At 43.9% G+C, this 27227-nt stretch overlaps 1 protein-coding gene across 1 annotated transcript in view; it reads left to right on the top strand.

Annotated features, from left to right (window-relative positions):
* Positions 1–27227, top strand: part of SCARA5 (scavenger receptor class A member 5) — a 139153-nt gene that overhangs the window by 84107 nt on the left and 27819 nt on the right. Inside the window, exons 6-7 of the mRNA XM_089528720.1 lie at positions 9429–9527; positions 22997–23059. Of these exons, the coding sequence (XP_089384846.1) occupies positions 9429–9527; positions 22997–23059 (162 nt within the window). The remainder of the gene's footprint in view (positions 1–9428; positions 9528–22996; positions 23060–27227) is intronic.

The raw sequence follows: 27227 nt of genomic DNA, 5'->3' as shown, positions 1-27227 counted from the left end.
GCCTCAACAGGATGCTAGAGAAAGGGAACAAGGGCAGGAGGCAAGGGAGGGGCAGTGGAATGTGTCATGTCAGTGGGGTTGTAAATCTGCTCTGGGTTTGAGTCTGACCTCTAAAAAAGTTATCCATGGCGTGTTACAGATGCGCCAAAGCGGCATAGTAGGGTTGACTCGGTGCGTATTAGGGTTGAGAAGGGGCGTCCCTTCCGGACGCCCCTAACCCTAATACAGACCGAGTCCGTACAAAATGGCGGCACCCATTCCACACGGGCGCCACCGTCTTGATGTAGCGGACGCATTGCGTCCGCACATCATGCGGCACATATGACGCAGTGAGTGCACCATTGGCGCCTCATGGCGTCATAATTGCACCACAAAGAGAAGTGCCATTTTGGGGCTTCTTTTTGCTCCGTGAGGGAGTCGCGCGGTTTGGCTGCTGCAGCTTCTTCGCAGAGCAACCGGCAGCGCCGGCAGACCGCCACTTTTAGGCAGTCTGTAATGTTCCCAAGATACCCAACCCTATCCCCCAAATAGCTTGAATTCCTTGTACAATGCAGACCATGTTGGCTGTGGGGACTCAGGGGTTTTAGTGAAAAAAAGAAGCGTTTTACAAGCTCTGGATTGGGCTTGGATTGAGCAGTCATCTGTTGTTGATGACAGTCTTATTGTCTGTTGTTGTTCCCTGCCTCAGTCCATGGGGAGAGAAATAAATGTCATCATCATCATCATCTAACCTTGTTAAAAAGTTAACTTCCCCGTGCACAAAGGGATAGCATTCAGGTTTAAATCTTAATCAGTGGCTTGGATGAAAGAATAGAGGGCATGCTTATCAAATTTGCAGATGACACCAAACTAGGAGGAGTAGCTAATACTCCATAGGACAGGATCAAAATTCAAAATGACCTGAATAGACTAGAAAGCTGGGCCAAAGCTAACAAAATGAAATTCAACACAGAGAAATTGAAGGTACTGTACTTAGGCAGAAAAAATAAAATGCATAGATATAGGATGGGGGACACCTGGCTTAAGGAGACCTATACATGTGAAACGGATCTAGGAGTCCCAAGTAGACCACAAGTTGAACATGATGCGACGCGGCAGCTAAAAAGGCCAATGCGAGTCTAGGCTGCATCAATAGAAGTATAGTGTCTAGATGAAGGGAAGTCATAGTACAGTGGTACCCCGGGATACGAATTGATCGCGTTACGAAATTTCCGGGGTACGAAAAAGTTAGATTGGAAAAAACTGTTCCGGGTTACGAAGATTTTTTCGGGTTACGAAATTTATTTCAGCGCGAAATTCAAATGTGAAGCGCGGCTAGCGGCTTTCCAGCGCCTTTTCGGGTTGCGAAATGTATCGGGTTACGAACGGCGCCGCGGAACGAATTAATTTCGTAACCCGAGGTAGCACTGTACCACTCTATTCTGCTCTGGTCAGGCCCCACCTGAAATATTGTGTCCAGTTCTGGGCACCACAATTTAAAAAGGATGTTGAGAAACTGGAGTGTGTCCAAAGGAGGGCGACTAAAATGGTGGAGGGCCTGGAAACCATAAATCCTATGTGGAGGGACTTAGGGAACTGGGCATGTTTAGCCTGGAGAAGAGAAGGTTTAAGTATTTGAAGAGGTGTCATCTTGGGGATGGAGCAAGCTTGTTTTCTGCTGCTCCAGAGAATAGGACATGGAACAATGGATCCAGGCTACAGGAAAAGAGATTCCACCTAAATATTAGGAAGAACTGATGGTAAGAGCTCTTGGAGAGTGCAAGATGCTTCCTTGGAGTGTGGTGCAGTCTTCTTCTTTGGAAGTTTTTAAGCAGAGGCTGGATGCACACCTCTCCAGGAGAAGAGATTCCACCTCAACATTAGGAGGAACTTCCTGACAGTAAGGGCTGTTCGAGAGTGGAACACACTCCTTCTTCGGAGCGTAGTAGAGTCTCCTTCCTTGGAGGACTTTAAACAGAGGCTGGATAGCCATCTGTCAGGGATGCTTTGATTGTGAGTTCCTGCATGTCAGAATGGGGTTGGGCTATATGGCCTTGGCGTCTTTTCCAACTCTATGATTCAATGTTTCTGTTCTGTGACTCTCAGGGGTGCTTTTATTGTGTATTCCTGTATGGGTTTGGATTGGATTGCCCTTGTGGTCTCTTCCAGTTCTATGATGCTATGATTCTGTAATTCTAAATCTTTATGTGGTGTTTGGTGGAGGTTTGCTGCTATCCTTGACTTCATCTGTTGGGGCCTCCACTGATGAGGCCTTATCAGTCTAGACTATGGTTGTTCCAACCGGTGACCACAGTGGCTCACTATACCACAGTTATGTACAGAGATATCCCGTTATTCAAAAAATGGCTTCTCTGCGAATGCTTCATTGACGGAAGGAAAGCGAGAAGCCTCAGTGACGTTTTAGAACCAGGACAGACGGTCCCACCTTTGCGCTTCTGCAACATTTCAGCAACGTTTCACCCACGTAAGTGCCTCCATGTGATAAGGTCTCTAGAGTTAGAAGAGGCCCCAACGGCCATCCCCTTCTACCATGCAGAAAGACACCATCCAAACCCTCCTGACAGATGGCCATCTAGCCTCTGCTTAAAAACCTCCAAAGAAGGAGACTCCACCACAATTTCCAAGGGAGTGTGCTGCACTGCCAAAAAGCTCTTACCCTCAAGAAGTTCTTCCTAATGTTTAGGTGGAATCTTTTTCCCTCTAGTTTGCACCAATTGCTCTGTGCCAATTCCCTTTCTTTTTTTCATTTGATTTTTTTCATTGAAACAAACACAAGATTGCTTTTTCAACCCCACTGTTTTTGAAAGGGGCTCTTGCGGAGGGTCTGAAGTTTACCAAACAGCTGACTCTTGGACAGGAAACAAAAAGGTTGGTTTTAGCTGCATGAACGCAAATGCATCTTCTGCACAGAACAAGAAGCTCAGGCCATGTGTGTCTGTGTGTGCATTTGAATTTGTCAGGGCTTTAGAACAATTTTGTGGGTTCTCTGAACAAGCCTCTTAAGGTTTCAGGAAACCATTTCTCCCCTTCATTGAAACCACTGTTTGTAGAGGGAAATTAAATCAAAGCCCGAAGGCAAAACTGAGTTTTCTGGCTAAATGGAAGATTATTTTAGATCTGTTCTAAAAGCATTTGGCTTGAAGGATGGAGAGCCATGGTGAACTACCTCGGATTATGAGCAAGAGATGTTGGGGAGCATCCTGCCATATTTTATTTTATTCTATTCTATTGTATTTTATTTATATCCAGCCTTTCTTCCAGTTTGGGAATCTGCAGTTTTGCAATAGATCCAAATGAAAAGCTTATTATACAAAGTTTTTAAAAAAACAACAACTGTGAAATAATGCTGTGAAAAGCACAAAACCAAAGGGATTTAAAACACACTTAGAACATAATGGCCGAAAGTCTGTGTCACGAGACACAACTATGACAATTGAGCCCCATCACTGTAGCTATGTGTGATGACCCTTATTTTTCAACATTTTTAATTATGATTTAGATGATGAGGTGGAGGGAATCCTTACCACATTTGCAGATGGACACAAAACTGGGAAGGATGGCTAACCTCTTCGGAAAACAGGCCCAGAATTCTAAATGACTTCAATAAACTAGAAAATTGGGCAGAATATAACAAAATGAATTTCATTTGAGATAAATGCAAAATTCTACATTTAGGGCACAACAACTAAATGCATAGCTATAGGATGGTGGATGTTTGGCTCAGCAGTGCTACAAGTAAAAAGCACCCTGAGGCTTGCCATTAGCAACAGAAACAATATACATGCAAATTCACCCCTGCCTTTCCAGGTCACACATTATATATACGCAAGTCCTTTCCAGGCAAAGCATTTTCTGAAAATGCCAGCCACAGATGCTGGCGAAACGTCAGGAAGAAACTTTTCTGGAACATGGCCACATAGCCCGAAAAACCCACAAAAAACACCTTGAGATTACTGTTGACCACAAACCAAACACAAGCCAGCAATGTGATGCTGCAGCAAAGAAAGCGAATGCTATCTTAGCCTGCATTAATAGAAGCATAATTTCCAAGTCAAGGGAAGTAATAGTCCCACGATATTCTTCACTGGTCAGGCTCCATTTGGAGTCCTGCATTCAATTCTAGGTGCCTCATTTCAAGAAAGATGCAGACAATTTGGAGCAGGGTGAGAGAAGGGCGACAAGGATGATAAGAGGGATGGAGACTAAAACATATGAGGAGGGATTGAAGGATCTGGGCTTGTTCAGTTTGGTGGAGAAAAGGCTGATGGCATGCTCACATTCTTTAAATACTTCAAGGGCTGCCACAAGGAGGAGGTTGCAGGTGTGTTCTCTGCTGCCTCGGGATTAGGACCAGGACTAATGCTTGACATTACAAGAGGACAATTTTATGTTGAACATTAGGAAGAACTTCTTGACAGCTTGAAAGGATTTAGGAATCTTAGCAGACCACAAGCTGAACATGAGCCAGCAGTGCAGTGCGGCAGCTAAAAAGGCCAGTGCGATTTTAGGCTGCATCAATAGACGTATAGTCTCTAAATCAAGGGAAATAATAGTGCCACTCTATTCTGCTTTAGTCAGGCCCCACCTGGAAGACTGTGTCCAGTTCTGGGCACCACAATTCACAAAAGATGTTGAAAAGCTGGAATGTGTCCAGAGGAGGGCAACCAAAATGGTGAAGAGCCTGGAAATTGTAAAGCCATACAAGGAGAGACTTAGGGAGCTGGGGATATAGCCTGGAAAAGAGAAGGTTAAGAGGTGACATGATAGCCCTGTTTAGGTATTTGAAGGAGTGTCACATTGAGGATGGAGCAAGCTTGTTTCTGCTGCTCCAGAGAACAGGACCTGGAACAATGGATGCAAGCTCCAGGAAAAGAGATTCCACCTAAACCTGACTATCACAAGACTCCCTCTAAACTTCGGCACAAGCAGCTTTGAAAAATGCTCTTGGCCCTAAAGGCACCAAATCCATTCCAATCTTGGAAGCTAAGTAGGGTCACCCCAAGTTAGAGCTTGGATCGGAGACCACCAACAAATGCTCTGGGTTCTGTTTTAGAGGAATCATAGAATCATAGAATCATAGAATCACAGAGTTGGAAGAGACCACAAGGGCCATCCAGTCCAACCCCCCTGCCATGCAGGAAATCCAGATCCAGGAAGGAGCTGGCAAAACCACCACTGAGGATTCCTTGCCTAGGGAAATCCTAAGAAATTCATACACTGATGGGTGACATGAAGGCACATGCATACACATAACTAAATATGCCCAAGGCACCGGATCCTGTCTGATCTTGGAAGCTAAGCAGTGTCAGCCATGGTTAGTCCTTGGATGGGAGACCACCAATGAATATCAGGTACTGTTAAGAGGAGATACGATAGCCCTGTTTAAGTATTTGAAGGGATGTCATATTGAGGATAGAGCAAACTTGTTTTCTGCTACTCCAGAGAATAGGACCCAGAGCAGTGGATGCAAGCTCCAGGAAAAGAGATTCCACCTAAACCTTAGAAGGAATATTCTGATAGTAAGAGCTGTCCAACAGTGGACAACACTGTCTTTGAGGATGGTGGAGTCTCCTTCTTTGGAGCCTGTTTTTAAAGAGAGGCTGGATGGCCATCTCTCCCAGGGAGGGCTTTGACAGGGCCTTCCTGCATGGCAGAAGGGGGGTCAGAATGGCTGGCCCTTTGGGGTCTGTTCCAGCTCTAGGATTTTATGATTCTCTGAAACACTTGAGAGTCCTATGCAGGCATGGAGCAATATAATAACAAAAACCATACTGATACTGCAAAATTGTGCAATAATACGGAGGGAGCTTGGAAAGGCCTGATAAGTGTTTACGCTAATTTCCGCCTGTCTTGGACAGCAGATGTATTTAAAATATTTTCAGCCTGGCTGTGAGTCAGACTTTTAAGGAGTCTAACAGAGAATTATAATAACCGCAGTGAAAGCCATCCATAAAAAATGAAAATAAATACTAAGATATTGCAGCAAGCGGAATAAAACTGCAGTAAAAATAAATGGCAGTAAGTGGAGCAGAGATAAAACGGTGATATAAAACCCGTTGTCCGAGAAAAGACCCAGGAGAAAAGTAAAGTCGGGACTTGGCAGCTAGAAAACCCACACCTCAAGGCAGCTGGTTATATATTTGTTTCCAGATCTGTTCATCAGCTCCGCTTCACACTCTTCAGAGTTATTGCAGTTCATTGTTTAAATTGGGTGGTATTCCATGTTTAATAGGAAATCTTTATAAAGAGAGATGCTCGGAGCCTTGGTTTTGCTCTCGGCCACCCATGGGTGCCTCCTTTCTCTCTTTTCACTCATGCAATGTACATTTTGTAAATATATGGGTTTTTAAAAAAATCTGTTGTAAGCTGCTTTGAATTCTGAACTGAAAACGCCAGAATATAAATATAAATTTGTATATCAATGCTTTGAGTTCCAAACTGGGGAAATGGCAGAATTCAAATTCTATATAAATTCAGAACATAAATTTACAAGCTGAGTCTCCATTATCCGAAAGGCTTGGGACCAGAAGTGTTTTAGATTTAAATTTTTTGGGAATATTTGCATAACGAGATGTAATGGAAATAGGACCTAAATCTAAACATGACATTCATGTATGTTTTGGTATCTGCTGGGATTTGGTTCCAGGACCTTTAACTCCCATGGCTCGGTGCTATGGATGTCTAGGATTTGGAGTTTGGTGAGATATTTAGCCTTCTCTCTCAGAGAGCTCTGGTGCCACAACAAACTACAAATCCCAGGATTCTGTCGCATGGAGCAAAGGCAGTTAAAGTGGTGTTGAACTGCTTTATTCTTGCAGTGCAGGTGCAGCCTAAACCAGCAGTGTTGCAAATTGGAATCAAATCCACTTGCAGTTCAGTTCTTCAACACAGTAGCTGCTGAGAGAGAGAGAGCAGGAGAAAGAAAGAAATGCAGCTTTTGCCTGATCTCTTAATGGGCTATCATTACCTTCCCCATTTAAGAGAACTTTCTCTTGTCCAATTCAATCTCTCCACCAAATGAATTCTTCCTAGGCTCCGGAGATTAACGGTCCAGCAGCTCAGGAGCATCTTATCTTCTTTTTTATCCAAAGGATCAGAGGCCCTTGAAGTGGCTGCCATAATTCCTTAATTTAGAGGAAACTGAGGTTGATCTGGTATCTTTGGGTTCATGAAGTCATGTAGCGTTTGGGTAATGTCAGGTTGGAAAGAAAACTCCTAAATTATCCGGTTCCCTGGTTGGGTTTTCAGTGAGCAATGAGTTCCCACTCCATAAAGCTCTCAAAACCATTTCAGGGGCCTCATTAAAAACATCTGCTCTGCACTGAAATCTAGGAAGCAGTCTCTTATCCTGAGAAACAGACCCTTGAGGGGCTCAGTGTAGCTCAATATGGCCAACTCTGACTAGCAGAAAGAGCTCTTGATACCAGACCTTGAACTTGGGGCATCCTACGTAGGGATGTGGGGAACTGCCTTCCATTGAGTCAGTCCGTCTCCCTTGTAGAGCCAACTCTGATCGGCAGCCGTGGCTCTCTCCAGGATTCAGAACAGGAGCCTTTACCCAGCCCTGCCCAGAGATCTCTGCTCTTCCATCCTGGGGGTCCCCCATCCCAGTAACAAACCAGGCCCAACCCTGCTTAGCTTCCAAAATTAGAAGAGACTATGCAACAGGGTCATGATTCTTCATTAATTAAGGAAGCAACAAGTAATTTCAGCAATTTCCTTCTCACTTCAGGAAAGTTTAGAAAAGCCTTATGCCAAGAGATCTTGTTGCACCTTTCAGACTAACCAAACCAGAAAGAAGTTGCAGCATGGAGCAATCTGGTGCCCAGGAAGGACTTTTATCATCAGACTGTATGAATAGTGAAATTGAAGGCTTTCATGGCCGGCATCCATAGTTTTTTCTGGGTTTTTTGGGCTATGTGGCCATGTTCTAGAAGAGTTTATTCCTGATGTTTCGCCAGCATTTGTGGCTGGTACCACATAGCCTGAAAAACCCACAGAAAACTATGTATGAATAGTCATAGAAATGCAAAACTTGTGGGGATGGTGCTGAGGTGGCAAGTTCAGTTTTAACAACGGTCATTGAGGGACAAAGGCAGGAGCAGATATGTTGCCTGAGTTCAGGATGAGTGGATGACCACATGAATGGTGAAGGGAGTTTTGGACTGTGGCATGTACAGGCTGGGAGCCAGAAAGGAGATATGAGGGGAAAAGGGGGGGGGGTGTAGTTTTTGAAGCCTATTTGCAATTTGGGACTTTTCTCCCCCAAATCCGCATTTGACTGTAGAAATACTGGCTGGAATCCTCTATCTCAGCCTGCATTATGTAACTTTACATATACCTAGCTATGTGGCAGGGACACTAAGAAACACTGTTATGCATTTGGATGGATGCATAACAGGACACTGGCAAGAGGATCCCAATAGACACTGGGCTGTAGTGATGCGCATCAGTACTTCCTAGATAGTGTCCTGGTGCACAACGGGACCAGTGTGCATCCGTCACTTTGCTAGTTTCCCAGCTTAGTAATGTAACAACAACATCCAAATGCATGGTGCTTTACAAACAGTTACAGAATGAAACATTTATAACTATTCTATTATTCTAAAATACTAAAATACAGTATTAAAATACAGTGGGGGGGGGGCAGGAACTCAAACACAGGGACAATGCAGAGTACAGACAATCAAATATACAAAAGATATAAACCATTACGTCTGGTGGAAATTGACCATAGAGTTGTGCTGGAGGACCTAGAGATTCCTCTCTAGGCATATCTATATAACTCTATACAGTGGACCCACCAGGTTCACTGGGGTTGGGGGCACAGGACCCCCATGAAAATGGAAAAATCCCAAATAAAAAAACACCTCTCTAGGAATCTCCAGGTCCTCCAGGGCAATTCTGTGGTCAAGATCTGCCAGACGTTGACCATGAAATTGCACTGAAGGACCTACAAATGGCTAGAGAAGTGTTCCTTCTTGGAATCTCTAGGTCCTCCAGCATGACTATAAATGTTAATCATAATAACAGTAATAATGACTTTTGGGAGAAGTTAACAATAGCATCACAATGGAGGACCTAGAGGTTTCTAGAAAGAACATATTAATCAAATCCACAAAAGTCAGATCCACAAACTGTGGAGCGATCAACTTTTGCAAGAAGCATATCATAGAATTGCACAGGAGGATTTCAAAAATGCATAGAGAGAACATGTTTTTTCAGACATGGGTAATTAAAACTGTGGGTATCAGTCCCGAGGATACTGGGGTGTTGTACTAAACAAACATGTCTCTTGAATTATTTTTTTTTTTGGGGGGGGGGATGTTTTCTAATATTCTTTCCATCCCTATCCGGCAAGTCTTTCTTTAAGGAACCCATCATCAGTTCTTGGGTTGAGTCGGTTGTGTTTCTTGTTCTGACTCTAGGGCTCCCCGGGGAAAGAGGACCTTCTGGACCACGTGGCGCCAAGGGCGACCAAGGGGCCATCGGCCCACGGGGCATGCCAGGGCCTCGTGGCATCACAGGTAAGGTTTGGCTGAGAAAAGATGTGTGGATCTCAATATGAACCTCGCTTCCAGGGAATTTGTACAATATTTGTATTTTGTCTACAAAATCAGCATAAAGCCCAATTGATTCTGCTGAACCTTCATACTCAACCTTGCCTTTCAAGAGGTCTAGGGATGCTGCTACTTTCATCTTCTTTCTGGAATTAGTTAGCACCTTTTTCAGGACCCAGGGAAGTTACTTCTTGGGACTATAATTCCCAGAATTCAGGAAGTTATAGTCCAAAAAAGTAACTTCCCCAGGTTCTGATCTTTAATACACTCTCAACACATGTCTCTCCCCTCATCCTTTCTCTGCCCTAGATGGAGGATATTTCTGGCTGGGGGCATTCTGAGAGCTGAAGTCTAGCAAAGTTACTTTTACAATTTCTGGTCTTTGGTACACTATGAAAACACACCTCTTCTTTACTCTTTATCTACCCTAAAAATATCAGTGATGTAAGCAGCAGCCCAGCAGCCTGTCTTGGGAACTGCAGTGAAAGCAGCGCCACTTCTTCCGGCACCGTGCGCCACCCTGAGCATGAGCCCCTTACTTTCAATGGGGCTCAAGCATACATGTTTTTTGTTTTACGCGGGGGGGGGGTCTGGAACAGATCCCCCATGTAAAACAAGGGCACACTGTGTATGTGTGTGTGTGTGTGTATGTGTAATAAATTGATAGAAGATTTGATTCATTGGTTTTGCAACTACTTGTCTCAGTGATTGCAAGATTTATTTATTTATTTATTTATTTATTTATTTATTTATTATATTTATTTGTATCCCGCTCTTTTCCCAGGACTGGGGCTCAGAGCAGCTTCACAGCATTAAAAACAGTACAATAAAAACATAAAAATGGTTGCAAAATCAGTGAATCGAATTTTCTATCAATTTTAATTTTTGAAAACCATGCACCTATAGGTCACCCCAGAAGCACAAAGGTAGCACTGGGGGGGGGGGGGGGGGTGGATCTACCAAAAACTGAGGAGGGATGGTAAACACCCCTCTGCCATTAGTCCCTCCAGAAGGATGCAATTCAGATCCGTCATTCCCACTTGTTGAACACGCTCCAGATTCAATTCTTTCCAAAAGAACAGCTAGGAAACTAGTGTCTGGAAAAACTGGGTTTCTTTGCGTTTGCCTCGCTTCATCATGACACCAATCAATCAACGTAGGATCAGAACTGGTTTCAAATGGGAACGACGGTCATATAACCCTATCAGCAATTTGCTTCAAATCCTAGTGGGAATGCGCCCTTTCTTTAACATCCAAAACCAATGATGCAGACCTGCTAGGTTTCGTAATACCAAGGGCATGGCTTCTTTTGCTTGCATGATGATTTTTTAAAAAACCTCTTTGCCTGATTAAAAAACTAGAGATGTTCAAAAGTTTCTCAGGGGAGGCATTCTCCTTTTCATTCTTTCCCTCTCCTCATGCTTCGCTGCAAACAAGCAATTTGATAAGTGACCGGTCCCAAGATTCAAGGTCATACGGAATTTGATTTTGGTCCCAGCCAACTAATTCCATTTTAACCACAAAGCCAATTAAACACACATGTTTCCTGGGTTTGTGTGTATGTGTGTTTGTGGCTGGCAGGCATCCATGAACCACTTCAGTGGGATCTCTGGCGTGTTTGCTGGTTTTTCAGGGGGTCGATGGATTGATCTCATCAAATCCAAGAAACGCATTGCTAAAGCTGATCAGGCAGGTCCAGCCAAGACCATCCAACTCCCGAAGGAGAAAGCTGCATCAATAAAGAAGCTTTGTTATTTTAAGGTTAATGAGGGTGCATCTATACTGTAGGAAGCATGCACTTTGATGCAGTAGCTCCAGTCTGTGGAATCCTGGGATTTGTAGCTTTACAAGTTCTTTAGCCTTCTCTGCTGAAGGCTGCTGGTGCCTCAGCAAACTACAGAATCCCAGGATTCTGTAGGAAGGAGCCATAGCAGCTAAAACAGTGTCAGACTGCATTATTTCTATTATTGTTTTTGTAGGATTTGTAGTTTGATGAGGCACCAACACTTTTTGGCAGAGATGGATAAAGACTTTGTAAGACAGAAATCCTAGGAATCCATAGGATGGAGCTACAGCCCTTAAAGTGGTGGCAGACTACATTATTTCTACACTATAGATGCACACCTGGACTTAGGATCCAGCAGTTACAGTATAACCCCCATATCCACAGGGGATATGTTACCAGACTTACAATGGCGAGCAAAAATCTTGGATAATGACGAACCCTATATTTCTGCCGGAAGTTGACCATAGAGTATCGCTGGAGGATCTCCAGATGACTGTAGAGGCAGTCTCTTTAGGTATCTGAAGGTCCTCTAGCGCAACTCTATGGTCAACCTCGGCCAAAGGTTGATCATGGAGAGGACCTCCAGATGCCTATAGATGTGGTCCCTCTAGGCATCAGGAGATCCTCTGGCACAACTCTGCGGTCAACATCTGCCAGAGGTTCACCACAGTCTTGCTGGAAGACTTCCAGATGCCTATAGAGGTGGTCTCTTTAGGCATCTGAAGGTCCTCTAGCGCAACTCTGTGGGCACCTTCTGCCAGGGACTGACCATATAGACTTGTTGGAGGATCTCCATGCCAAGAGAGCCCTTTTCCCCCAGATACAAGCAAATGAAACCTTACCAGACCCATAGATATAGGACTCAACCTATAATTCAATGCCTCTACTCTAGTTGGGAGAAACAAACAGGATCACAGTCACAGATCTATCTTTGCCACTTCCAGTACAAAAACACCTGATGTGTTTTTGGACATTGGATTTTGGCACTTTGGCACTTATTCTTTTCTTTCTCTTTTTTTAACAACCATATTTATTGTGCGGTCAGAGACCATCAATAACTGAGACATCCATCGTATAAAACACCATAACATTTATACAATACAAAACAAACAGAGAAAGCAAGCATTTAAAAAACACAATAAACAGAGTATAATTAAAAGAGGAGGAAAAGAAAGGGGGGGGAAACCCTCCAGATGTTACTTATGTGTCTGAACAATATTTTTTAATGAATCTTGGCAACAGAGAAAAGAAACTTTGCAACAATTCCTGTTGCGTGTTTATTAACATCCAATTAGAAGATGCTCCAGGGAATTTATCTGAGAAGGACAGTATTTCTTAGGCAGCATCTGCACTGCAGAATTAAGGCAGTTTCACACCTCATTCGCTGCCATCATGATATGGAATCCTGGGATTTGTAGTTTTGTGAGCTATTTAGCCTTCTCTGTCGGAGAGCTCTGGTGCCACAACAAACTACAAATCTGAGGATCCCATTGCAATGAGCCATGGCAGTTAAAGCAGTGTCAAACTGCATTATTTCTGTAGTCCAGATGCTAATCTACCTACCTACCTACTTTGAGTGGATTTGTAACTGGCTGAAGGATCAAACCCAAAGCATACTCAGCATTTTCTTAAGCCGCCCCTAGACCTACCGGAAGAGATTCGACGGCTGAATGCGCTATCTGAATGTAAAACAGCGTTAAAAACTTGTCCAGATTATTTTTAAACTGTGAATTTTAAATGTTGAGTTTTAGATGTGGATTGTTTTAATAAGTGTACATTTTATTTGTTCTTTTAAACTGATGGCTGTTTGAACAAGTGTTTTCACTGATATTGTCCTGTTTATTGTTGTTGTCCCCCGCCTCAATCCATGGGGCAAAGTGGGTACAAATTAATAATGAAAATGATAATGATAATGATAATAATTGTTATTATCATTCATTTCCATAAATATTACAAACAAAAAGCGCAGAAAACATGGAGTCGGCTAATTTTTTTTTGTAAGGAGTTCTTTGGAAGTGACCATCCAGCACAAGGATAGCTCCTTCGAAGTTCACACTAAAACCCAGAGCAAATTCACTGCTTGCCCTACCATGGACATCCAGGAGCTAAAGGGCAAAGACTAGCCTTTGCATTGGGAAAAGTTTCAAAAGGGGTGTTTTTGGAAGGTATCTGTGCGTTTTCTCTTTTCCTAAGCCTGGGAAAAAGGCGACCATCTGGTTCGGCTCCATTCCCAGCTTGTAAGCCCCGATTCCCAGCATAATATTTCCTGATAGGCCCCCAACAGAGCCATTAAGGACCTGCAACAGCTGAAAGTATTCATCGGAGGTGTGTGCGTGTGTGTATAGGTTTGCATTCATGCCCTGGTTCCTCCCATATCTTTAATAAGAGCAGGCCTCCCTGGAATGCAATTTCTAACTGGTAAAATAAAATAATCTCTTGGAAGGTTAAAAACCCAAGAGGGCAAAGATTACTTGCAGGACATGAGAGGCAGCCTTGCAGGGGCTGAATGAAAAATGTGGATACTGTTGAGGCACAGGGGATTTGGAAGCGTGAGACGCAGTTCTCTGGAGTTGGGACGCTTGCCCTGTGGAAGAAAAATACACTAGGAGTCCTGCTGCGTACCTTCTAACATTTCCCAGATGAAAGCCAGGACACATGTGGCCAAGGGACATCAGAGTGTATTCAGGATGGCAAAAGTTATGAATGAGGAGGAACACAAGTAAGGAAAGGTTGCAGCAGTTTGCATAGGATTTGGTGGTTTCCAAACTCTTCACCGTTTTGATCGCCTTCCTCTGGATGTGCTCCAGCTTCTCCGTATCCCTCATGAGTTGTGATGTCCACAACTTGACACAGTAGTGCAGGTGAGGTCTGACCAAAGCAGAATACATTGGTACTATGACATCCTTTGAGCTAAAGTCTACACTCCTATTGATGCAGCCTATGATTGTATTGGCTTTTTTGGTTGCATCGGAATGAATCAATAAAGAAGCAAACCAGTGGAGGAAATGAAAAATGTACCGTGAATAATTTCCAGATTTGAACAGGGCATCTGGGACATGAAGTCTCCATCCAATGTGCCCATTGCCTCCTGCTCAGGCTTGGGAAAAGCCCAGCGGCCAAGATGGGATAGATTCCCTTGTTAGCCTTAAAGTTGATCCTGGCCTCTTGGCATTACCCGTCTCTGTTTGCCTTGGCACTGCGGCCAGCAGTCTGGAGGGCTCTTTTCATTTCCAGAAAGTTTTATCTCTCTCTCCATCCCCGGAGGGCAGATTACGGAGAGCAGACAGAAGAAGGCACTTCTTTCCAACATGCCCAGCGAAGGCCAACAACCACAGAATACGAGGATGCGTCTTTTCAAAGCATTTTTTGTTTTCACATCGCTTCAAATTCCATGCAGAAAAGAGCGCCGTAATGATCCAACTAACACTCAGAGACAGGATGTGAGATAATCCACTAATATTCCCATTTTTGTCCTGGCAAGAAACTGAAAGTAAGATAATCATGGCCACACAGATAATTTTAAATCGTTGTTCTCTACCATCAACTCAGCTTTGACTTACGGAAGACGCCTGAATAGGAGACTTTCCAAGGGACTCTCTTTCTCAGCAGCTCTGCTCAGGTCTTGCAGACTCTGGGCTAGGGATGGAAAGAATATCAATTGTTATTCATTCTTTCATTGAAAAACAGTTTCCCAACAGTCAGAAAATCCCCATCGGGAGGAATAATAATAGTCCCGGGAGAATCTTGAATAATTTTCTCCAGGTATTTAAACATCCTGAAGTAGAGGAATTATACTGCAAATAAAAACATATGGTTTTTCATGGTGGATATTATTATTGTTGTTGTTGTTGTTGTTTTTGCACAGAATATAAGATTCTTGTGCAAAACATCTTTTCTTTCCTAGGCAGAAAAGTTTTCTTTGGCAGGAAACATTTTGCTGTCCAGAAAACAAGATTTTTGTTCAACTGCTTTGCAACATTTTGGGATGTTTGAATACGGAGGGAATTACTGTGGGAGGAATATTCATTTTCTCCTTATCTCTTTGGCAATGTGCTTTGGCTGGAGACTCTTGCATGGCAAGGGGTTGGAGTAGATGGCCCTTATGGACCCTGCCCAGCTTTAAGATGCTGTGATTCTGAAAACAGTTCCAGCAGCTGTGGAGGAGGAAGCTTTAGCAGGATTTCAAGGAGAACAAAGTCAAGGTGTCTTGGAGACAAATGCAGGTTACTTAAAATACTCCCATCCTGAAGATTTAATGGCAGGAAGTTTGGTTTGGTTTCTAAGCAGGAACTGTGTCTGGTTCTGGAGAAACTGGCAACATAAATCAAGACGGGGCTAGCGTTTGGGGGGAAAACTTGACTTCTGAGAAGAAACAGCTGGTGCTGTCCATGTCTGTGCAGCAGTACATCAGCTCTGGATTTCAGTCCAAACTTTCAAGGAGCCGCCCTAGGGTCTGAACCTGTAGTTTTTTGTGGGTTTTTCAGTCTATGTGACCATGTTCTAGAAGAGTTTATTCCTGACATTTCGCCTGGATCTGTGGCTGGCAGGTTCAGAACTGAACCCATTTTGTGGACAGGCTTTAGCACCTTGAGAGAGAGGGAAAGAGCTCCTTTACAGATTAGGAAAACTCATGGGTATACATTAACTGTGGGTTCCTACTGTCCCAAGAGTGAGATCAATTGCCCAGCGGAGGGTCCAGATTAGCAGAGGAGACATGAGCAAGGAGGGCACCCACAAATTGTATTCAATGGGGAAATTTATTTAGCTCAGTAGGGAGCAGCTATAGTGCCAGGGCAACTCTAGCCGGGACTTTTAGCTTGTGTATATCATCTCCGAATCCAAAGAACTCCAGGGGCAGTTTCCAAAGTAGTTTAGTTTATTTATAAAAAGGAGAATCAACACACATGCAAAGCAGTCTTCTCTCTCTCTCTCTCTCTCTCTCTCTCTCTCTCTCTCACACACACACACACACACACATGCAAGAACTAAGTTATAAAAGGTGGTTGTAGGAGGAAAGGCTGGAAGTAGAAAGAGACTCAGTGTGCTTGCTTTGTGGCACAGACAGCAGCACTGAGGGGCCAGGCTTGAATCTGACAGAATTTCTGTCAGATTGCAAAGCAGACCAAAATGGAAATGGACCAAACTTGACTCAGGCAGCTGGACTTGATGCTCCAGAAATCCCAGAAACAATGGAATCCCCACCTGGTTGATAGTTTTAACTCCAGAGTTACAAAAGGAACATTTTTGGGTTGATGGTGGTGACAATGATTTAGTCAAGCAGTGATAAGATCAGGACAGCCCCAGGGAGTTTGGGATGGGATGAAGTGTTGGAAAATACAATGGGGACTAAGAGAGATTGTCTTATGCCTTTAGACTGGCAGACTTCTTTATGTTTGACCTTCAAGTGGAAATGCACATGGCAGGGGGTTGGGAAGCAGTAGTATTCACAGCCATTAAGTTACATGGATCCTTTCCACATGCCCTCAAGTCATTTAAATGCCATCATGAGATCTCCAAGATCATGTTGTTGGCCAGTATGTAACTGTTATTACAACCAAATATAACAAAATATTTGTACCCCAAAATAACGTCAGTGTCATGCCCAGCCTGGAGGATGGCTTGGAGGACTCAGAGGATGAGCTAGAGCCCCTGGGACCTGAACCTGTAATGGAGGAGCCAGAGCCCCTGGGGCTTGAACCTGTAATGGAGGAGCCAGAGGCTGGCCCTAGTTCTGCTGGAGCAGAGCCTATGGCCCCTCCAGAGGTTCAGCAGTCAAGTTTGCCTGGTGCCGAAGCTATGGACATGGAGGAGGATCTGGGCAGTGTGCCTACCTTCAATGAGCGTCGAGCAGAAAGAGAGGGCCTTCGAAGATCTCGGAGGCTTTATCAGAAGCGTCTTCGTAATCAGACACAGCTGAAGGCCGGCTCCTTGCCTTCTTAAGCACCTGGAGCATGTGTGGTTCTTTGCCAGTGGATATCTGACTCTTTTAGAGGAAAGATTCTGTCTCTGGCTCCTTGGCTTCTTGTCTTGAATACCCGGAAACCTTGACCTTGGACTGCTTTATCGACCTGCCTATCTGTTGCCCTGAACCTCGGACCGTCTGACAATTCTCTTGGTAATCCCTTTTGGTAGAGCTACTGTGAATCTCCAGGACTGTGTAGCTTACACTGACTTTGCTGTGCTGGGAGGGGGTTTGTTTGTTTGGGAACTAGCTGCCTTATCAGCCCTTTGGCTGCTTTCCCGGACAGTCAGCTATGCAGGGTGTGCTAACAGTAGGTCCACCTAAAAAGGTCCAAAGTGTGACAAATGAACAGTACTGTAATGTAATGTAATCCCACGTCTGCAACCATGTAATAGTCTCTGGAGTTCCCTATTCCAGCTTTTGCCTGACCTGGGTGGGATCTCCAGAGGTCATGTAGCCACCATCACTATCCATTGATGGTGAAAGGGACCTAGAAGTCCTGGTAGACCACAAGTTGAACATGAGTCAACAGTGTAATGCAGCAGCTAACAAGGCCAATGTGGTTCTAGGCTGCATTAATAGAAGTATAGTGTCTAGATCAAGGGAAGCAATAGTGCTCCTCTATTCTGCCTTGGTCAGGCCTCATCTGGAATAATGCTGTGTCCAGTTCTGGGCAGCACAATTCAAAAAGGATGTGGAGAAACTGGAGCATGTCCAGAGACCAAAATGGTGAAGGGTCTGGAAACCATAAAACCCTATGAATACATACTAAGGGGGTGTTCTCACTGGCTTATACTCCAGGTTACAAGTTGAATTCAAGGTATAGTGTTCCTATTTGAACCCGAATTTACTCTAGAACTGTTCTAGAGTAACCTGCAATCGTTCTTACTACGATTCGAATCTGAATCGGGTTTTTTTTTTAAAAATCCAGGTTAGAGGCTTATAACCCGGAGTAAAAAAATAGAAGGGTCGAGCCTACTATTTTTCCTTGATTCAGGATAGGAATCAGAGTATTTAAATAGGAACGATCAGCCTCTGAATCGGGTAAACTGGATGGGAGGAGCAGAGCACGATGGGCTGGCTCGGGGGAGTCGCCCTTTCTGTCCCCATCCGTCGTCGCCATCTTTGCTTCCCTCACCAGCGACGGTCTTTCGATAAGAGATAAGGATTATTAATTTTTAAAATTTTTTAATGGTTTACAGGCGCTTAATCTCTTCAGTGCTTTAAGCGCCTGAAGTCCTGGCCGCTCAAGCGCCTGCATCTGTCAAAGGACTCTTAAAGGCTTCCCCCGGTGGATTGCAACCTCCCCTCTGTGTAAGGAGAGCCATTGAACACCATTTGTAATGGAGAGGGGCTGGATGCACAGCGATCTGGGGGGAAATAGAGCTTTTCCTTCTCTCTTTCCCAAACGGAATCTGGGGAGACATAGGAAACCCTGGGTGTGTGTGTGTGTGTGTGTGTGTGTGTGTGTGTGTGTGTGTATTCCAACCCTGGGCTTTGGATGCAGAGTCTCTACCCACTTAAACCCACTGCCTTCTCCTCCTTGATCTGATTTGGCGAACACACACACACACACACACTATAGATAGATAGACAGACAGACACACACACACACACACACACACACACGTTTATATATGAATACTCACACACACACATGCATATATATATATATATATAAAAACACATACACACACAAACATATAGGTATATACACACATGCATATTTGTGTGTGTGTGTTTGCACGCATGTATATATACACATATGAATGTATATTTGTTTGGGGAACCAAAGCTCTTTCCAGAGGAACTATGGGATGGGTTTTGCAGGACATCCCTGCTTCATGGCTCCCAAGACAGCCCAGGGAGCAATCCCCAAAGATTCTCTCCCCATGGGGCAGCCAAAGCGAATCTTTCCAGAGGAACTATGGGATGGTTGTGTTTGGTGTTTGTGAGACATTTATCCTCCTCTGCCAGAGAGTGCTGGTGCCATAATAAACTACCATTCCCAGGATTCCCTAGCACTGAGTTATGGCAGTTAATATGGGGAGACACAGAAGAGGACGAATAAGCTGATTGGCTCTTTTAAAAAAAACAACCGCGAAATTTATAACGAATTAAAAACGGCCGGGTAGTGGGAAGGCAGGTACAGGCTACATTGGTGTATGTTACTCCGAATTAATGTGACATCATGATGATGTCGCTTTGATTGACAGCCGGAAAAGGCGAGTGCGAACGAAATAACGCTAAAACCGGGTTATATATACACCGATTCATTCTTGAATAGGAATGAAAGCGGATCATTTACAGCAATTCAGTTGGTACATGAGAACAAAGAAAAAAAGTGATTTGGAACGTGGGATAAAACTCGTGTTATTTTGAATCGGTTTTACCGAAACCGGTGTATTTTAAATCGTTGTAAATCGTGAGAACAACCTCTTAGGGAGCTTGGTATGTTTAGCCTGAAGCAGAGACGGTTAAGAAGCGATACAATAGCCCTGTTTGAAGTATTTGAAATCAGCTTGGTGATGGATGTACATTGAGCCAAGGCATGTAAAGGAGGAGTGTGAGCCATAGTGTGCTTTTAAAGGAAAGGGTTTTATTCTAAGAGAGAAATCTCCATTGCAGCAGTGTATGCCTTCACATGAAGGACCATTTTCCCCTCAGGCTCAAGATTAGAAGATACCAGTTACAGACTGATGAGATCCTTTCAGCCAAGCCAGGAAAAGTAATACAAACCCTGACTAGCTCATTTGTTGTTGTTGCTAATTGCCTTCAAGTTGACCCCAACTCATGTCATGAGACACTCCAAGGCCCCTTGGCCTCCACTGCTCTGCTCAGGTCTTGCAAAGCTGTTTTGGAGCACAAATCCCAGAATCCCCCCACCATCCATAGCAATCCAATTTTTTTGAAAAGCTCTGCTCTGGACCCAAAACTTTCTTTCTAGTGAGTAGGTGCTGTTTCCAGACAGGGCAATATCTTTTAGACTGCAACTCCCAGAATCCCCCAACACCCATAGCCAATGAGATTTATAATCCCAAATAAAATAAAAGACTCAACACTTTATTTGCAGTGAGTAAGTGCCCTCTCCAGATGGAGCAAGACTTTGGATCACAAATCTCAGAATACTCCAGCATCCACAGTGAATGGGATTTGCAATCTCAAACGTTTTGTTTTCTAAAAAGGAGACCCAGACTTTATTTACAGTGATTAGGTGCAGGAGAAGCTCTAAAAGGAATAGAGAGACGGAGCAAGAAAGAATTGAATCCTCTCCCTGTGTGCATTCATGTGTGCATGGGAAGATCTCGCAAACAAACCCCAGACCTGAGCTGTTTCCCATCCCACTAAGTTATTCTGTCAAGAGGATGAAAACAAGCAAGAGATCGGAGAGAAAAAGGGGGGCTTTTTGGAAGTGGGGAGTAGGAATGCTTAAATGGCAAGGGCTGCGGGCCAAGGCCATCTCGCATATGGTGGGCATGCAGCCAAGAAACAAATGCCTGGCATTTGGGCCTGGGGGCAGAGGGGGCATTTTAAGTGGTTGCATAAAAACCACAGGGAATCACAGTTGCTGTTCATGATACCCCCAACAATTGCATGTTGGAAGCACCCATGCTGGCATACCAAGAGTTATGAACAAGAACGCCCATTGCTCAGCACAGATAATTGGGAGTCTTATTGGAGTGTATTTCATAGCATCATAGAATCCTAGAGTTGGAAGAGACCTCAAGGGCTATTTTATTCGTTATTTATTTCCAGGATCCCGCCTTTCTCCCACATTGGATTCACAATGGGCTTCAAGGCGGGTCCAGGCCAACCCCATTCTGCCATGCAGGAACACAGAATCAAAGCACCTTGGACAGAGAGCCATCTAGCCTCTGTTTTAAACTCTATCATACTCCAAGGAAAAGTCTTCCACCATCGAACAGATCTTACTGTCATAAAGTTCCTCCTAATGTTGAGGTGGAATCTCTTTTCCTGCAGCTTGCAACCATTGCTCTGGGTCCTAGTCTCTGGAGCAACAGAAATAAAGCTTGTTCCATCCTCAGTATGATGCCTCTTCAAATATTTAAACAGGGCTATCGTATCACCCCTTAACCTTCTGTTCTCCAGGCTAAACATCCCCAGCTCCCTAAGTCTCTCCTCATAGGCTTGATGGTTTCCAAACCCTTCACCATTTTGGTCATCCTCCTCTGGACACAGTTCTAGCTTCTCAACATACATTTTGAATTGTGGTGCCCAGAACTGGACACAGTATTATTCCAGGTGAGACCTGACCAAAGTAGAATAGAGAGGGGCTATTACTTCCCTCGATCTAGACTAGACTAGACTTCTATTGATGGAGCCTAGACCTCAGCCAAATCAGAGGCTGCATCCACACTACAGAAATAATCCAGGTTTACACCACTTTAATTGCTATCGTCAATATATATACACTCGCCCCTCCTAACTTGCAGATCTGGGATCTGCAACCTCAAAAATCCATGGATGGGTGACCTCCACTATTTTCAATGGGGCACAAGACCCATTCAAGCCTATGGGGCTTGAATATGCGCGAGCCTCTGTTTTCATGGGGGGGCGTCTGGAACGGATCCCCCACAAAAACGGTCAACTATATATATATCATAGAATCATAGAGTTGGAAGAGACCGCAAGGGCCATCCAGTCCAACCCCCTGCCATGCAGGAAATCCAAATCAAAGCATCCCCGACAGATGGCCATCCAGCCTCCGTTTGAAGACCTCCAAGGAGGGAGACTCCACTACACTCCTAGGAAGTGTGTTCCACTGTCGAACAGCCCTTACTGTCAGGAAATTCCTCCTAATGTTGAGGTGGAATCTCTTTTCCTGGAGCTTGCATCCATTGGTCCGGGTCCTAGTCTCTGGAGCAGCAGAAAACAAGCTTGCTTCCTCCTCAATATGACGTCCCTTCAAATATTTAAACAGGGCTATCATATCACCTCTTAACCTTCTTGTGTGTGTGTATGTATGTATGTATGTATGTATGTATATTCTCCTGTATGATTTTTAAGATCTGACAAAGAGGCCAGTGGAACTTCCAAAGCTTGTGTCCTGTATTTTGTGCATTTTGTTTGTCCAGTTAAAGGTATCACTGTTTTGTGGACTTTGGTCCAAAACACACTGCAGAAATAATCCAGTTTGAAACTGCTTCAGCTGCCCTGGCTCAATGCAATTCTGGGAACTGTTGTTTTGTGAGACCTTTAGCTTTTTCTGTCAGAGACCTCTGGTGCCACGATAAACTACAATTCCCAAGATTCCCCTAGCACTGATCCTGGGCAGTTAAAGCGGTCTCAAACTGCATTGTTTCTGCAGTGTGTTTTGGACCTTAGGATGTTTTTATATCTTGTCCATCTATCGGAAGGAGCAAGGAAACACCTATACATTTTTCTATTCGTATTGGCATGGTATTTCCGTATTGGAGTCTTATACTGGTTTTCCATTCTCTCCCAGTATGCCTTACCAACAGAACCATCATGGTCACCATAACCTATTTTGGAAATAGGGCTGAGCACCGCAAGAGCTCTTTCAAACTTCGGATGAAAAACCTGGAATGGATTTAATGCCCCACTGACCTGGAAGCAGCCAGTCCACCCTTGGATTTCTTGTGCCCTTAACCGCTTCTTTTGTGTTTCATAGAAATATATTCCCAGTGTTTCTTCTTCATTTTTCAGGTGATCGGGGACCAAAGGGAGAGAAAGGGGACAAAGGAGACCGAGGAGGAGGAGGAGAAACAGGTAAAACTGAATTTTAAATATGAATTCACCTAATGCCTTGAACATGATACAGGAGAAGGTTTTTTTAATATACTTTTGCAACCAGGGATGCTTCCAATTGCGGCGTTTGCTTTGATATGTTCTTAATGGCTTTCCATTTTTAAGGTAGTATTTTTAAGGATTTCACAATTTTATCTGGTTATATTAATGGAGTGTTTTAACTGTGCTTTTAAAATGTACATATTTATTGCTGTTGTTTTCTAAGCATCTTTTGTGAGCCGCTTTGGGTCCAGTTTGGGAGAAAGGCGGCATATGAATAAAATGAGTTGAACTAATTAAAACAAATCAGGGTTTTCCATCTGTGTCAAGCCCAGCCATACGGCTGGATTTCTGCCGGAATAAGTGGCAATTGAAGGAGCATATTCCCAATTTTATGAAATGAAATATGTGGCTGTGAAAGAGATACTGAGAAATGTTATTTAATTGTCCACTAATCAATACTTTTTATAATTATATTATTAAATTTGTCTGAACCGATGAACTGAACCATTCTGAACCGATGGGCTGAACATTTCCAAAGCCTCTTTAGTGCCAACCGAGTAGTCCAAGACTCAGCTATTCAACATATGACACAACAACCAATGAAAAATGAATTGGACATAGCTCCCACTTTGGAAGAAACCGTTCAGGCCATACAGCAGATGAAAAATGGAAAGGCTGCCGGGATTGATAGAATTCCACCCGAAGCTGGAAACATGGAGGTCATGTACTCCATGTTAAACTCCTTGTGAGTTGCTGGGAAAAAGGCGAACTGCCATCAGATCTCCGAGATGCAGTCATCATCACCCTGTACAAGAAAAAAGGAGCAAAATCGGATTGCTCGAACTACCGAGGTATAACACTGCTCTCCATTGCTGGAAAAATCCTTGCAAGGATACTGCTGACCAGATTAGTTCCTGCCATTGCAGAAGAGCTTCTCCCTGAAAGCCAATGTGGCTTTAGAGCTAAGAGGAGCACTACAGACATGGTATTTGCCCTTAGACAACTGCAAGAGAAATGTAGAGAGCAGAACAAAGGACTCTATGTAACATTTGTCGACCGCACCAAAGCCTTTGACACGGTGAGTAGAAAAGGTCTGTGGCAGATCCTGGAACGACTAGGATGCCCCCCCAAATTCCTCCAAATGATCATCCTGCTACATGAAGGCCAGCAAGGTCAAGTCAGATATGGCGATGCTCTCTCGGAGCCCTTTCTAATAACTAATGGTGTAAAACAAGGTTGTGTTCTTGCTCCAACTTTATTTACAATCTTCTTCAGCATGATGCTCCAAAGGGCTACGGCAGATCTCAAAGAAGAAGACGGCATTTACATACGCTACCGTACTGATGGTAGCCTGTTTAACTTAAGCCGCCTGAGGGCCCGCACTAAGACTCTAAACTATCTAGTCCGTGAGCTGCTTTTTGCTGACGATGCTGCCCTTGTTGCCCATACGGAAGCAGCTCTGCAGTGCCTAACATCTTGCTTTGCAACAGCTGCAGAGCTCTTTGGGCTGGAAGTCAGCCTGAAGAAAACGGAAGTTCTCTACCAGCCGGCACCTCAGGAAGAACACTACCATCCCCACATCACTGTAGGCACATCTGTGCTTAAGTCCATCCAGCAGTTCACCTGCCTGGGAAGCATCATCTCCTCAGATGCCAAGATTGATAAAGAGATCGATCACAGACTAGCAAAGGCATATAGTGCATTCGGAAGGCTTCACAAAAGAGTCTGGAGTAACAAACACTTGAGGCGAAACACAAAAATCAGTGTGTATAGAGCCATTGTACTGTCTATTCTCCTCTGTGGGTCTGAAACATGGGTCACCTATCGCCAACACCTATGACTCCTCGAACGCTTTCATCAGCACTGTTTATGCACAATTCTAAACATACACTGGACTGACTATGTGACAAATGTTGCTGTCCTTGAGCAAGCAGGGACCACCAGCATTGAGGCCTTGCTATTGAGGACGCAGCTGCGCTGGGCAGGACCATCTAAAATGAAGGACCATCGCCTCCCCAAAATAGTATTCTATGGTGAACTCGCCACGGGTCAAGAGCGTGAGAGGGGCGCCCCAAAGAAGAGATACAAGGACTCCCTGAAACAACATCTCAGGTTTGGCCAAATTGATCACCAACAATGGTCTGCCCTGGCCTCGCATCAGGAGGCATGGAGACGCACTATGCACGATGCTGCAGCCTTTTTTGAAAGCTCACGCTGAACAAATCTCGAAGAGAAACGACAACGCAGAAAGAACTGCAACCTGGAAACATCACCCAAGGAGACTTTCCGCTGTGCTTTCTGCAACCGGACCTGTTTGTCCCGGATTGGCCTTTTTAGTCACCAATGCGCTTGTACAAAGCGCGGGATGAGTCCTTCCTGAATCTTCGTTCGCGAAGCAAAGCCAGAGAGATTAAATTTGTCAATCCTTTCATTGTTAAATTATTACAACAATTATTGAACCACTCCATAATTTTGCTTATTAAATTAATGGTTGAATTATTTGACCATTTTGCTAATTAAATGATCAAATTAATTAATAAAGAATCCCAAATGTGTTTCATTCTGAGGGCTATACAAATAATATTTTTTTTAAAAAATAACATAATGGAATGTAAAATCATATTTAAAATATTTAATGCCATTCTTCAGCATCCTGAGGCTTGTTTTCCTTCTTTTCCCATGAATTTTATATAATGGTCTCCAGCTTTTGGTTTTTCTTGGTAGAAACACGTGCACACTTACTAGGACTGCATCCGCACTGCAGAATTAATGCAGTTTGATACTGCTTTAACTGTTGTGGCTAAATGCTGTGGAATTCTGGGATTTCTAGTTTCTGAATAATTCAGCCTTCTGTGTCAGAGCGCTCTGGTACCAAAACAAACTACACATCCCAGAATTCCATAGCACTAGAGCCATGCCAATGAAAGCAGTATCAGCAATGCCATCATCACAAAAAGTCAACACTGGTTTCAGAGAAAGAAGTCATGCCAGACAAATCTAATCTCTTTCTTTGACAAAATTACCAGCTTGGTAGATGAAGGGAATGCTGTGGATATAGTATATCTTGATTTCAGTAAGGCCTTTGACAAGGTTTCCCATGACATTCTTGCAAACAAGCTTGTAAAATGTGGGCTAGACAAAGGAACTGTTACATGGATCTGTAACTGGTTGACCGGCCGAACCCAAAGGGTGCTCAACAATGGCTCCTTTTCATCCTGGAGAGAAGTGACCAGTGGGGTCCCACAGGGCTCTGTCCTGGGCCCAGTGCTATTCAACATCTTTATCAATGGCCTGGATGACAGAATTGGGAGCATACTTATCAAATTTGCAGATGACACCAAATTAGGGGGAATAGCTAATACTCCAGAGGACAGGATCAAGATGCAAAATGACCTGAACAGACTAGAAAACTGGGCCAAAGCTAACAAAATGAAATTCAACACGGAGAAATGTAAGGTACTGCACTTAGGGCAGAAAAATAAAATGCACAGATATAGGATTATGGGGGACACCTGGCTGAATGAAACTACGGCCTCATTCAGACTGGCATCAAACATCTGGAAGGAACTGGGCTGATTCGGATGCCCCTCCCCCGAATCTCTCCGTTAGCAAGTGCCCACTACAAAAGAGAGGCATTTTAAATTGAATGCATTCTGTGCCTGCTGCCAAAGGTCCCTGCTGTCAATCAAGCGATCGTCATGGTGACGTTTTGCAGGGGCATCAGAGTGTCCTCCCCCCTCCTTTTTTTTAAAGAGCCATGCACAAAATGCCCCAAGTGTCAATTTTTTAAAAACCTCTTTTTTGCGTGTTGTGTGTATGTGTGGGCATTTGGGTCAGATCTGCCCCTGTCCCCATTTTCAATCCCATGCAAGCTAATGTATCCCCCACTCCTTGCCCCCCAGAATGCCTCTTACACATGTAATAATAATAATGATAATAATAATAAATTCCTCACCTCGGAAATGCCAGAAAAGGATGCAATTGCCATGCATTCTTTTTTTGCTTTTAAAAGCAATTCAGGGCTGCCTCTGAATTCAGTAGCAAAAGCTTGTATCACTTTGTCTAATTGACAAAAGCAAAAAATGTAACATTGATTGTAAGTCTAGCCTTTTGCAACATTTGTAACATTCCCCTTTGCTGGAAGTGA

Source organism: Sceloporus occidentalis, unplaced genomic scaffold, assembly GCF_023333645.1.
Source record: "Sceloporus occidentalis isolate IW3139 unplaced genomic scaffold, rSceOcc1.0.p SCAF_6, whole genome shotgun sequence".
Taxonomy (NCBI): Eukaryota; Metazoa; Chordata; class Lepidosauria; order Squamata; family Phrynosomatidae; genus Sceloporus; species Sceloporus occidentalis.
This window is presented reverse-complemented; position numbering and strand designations above follow the sequence as displayed.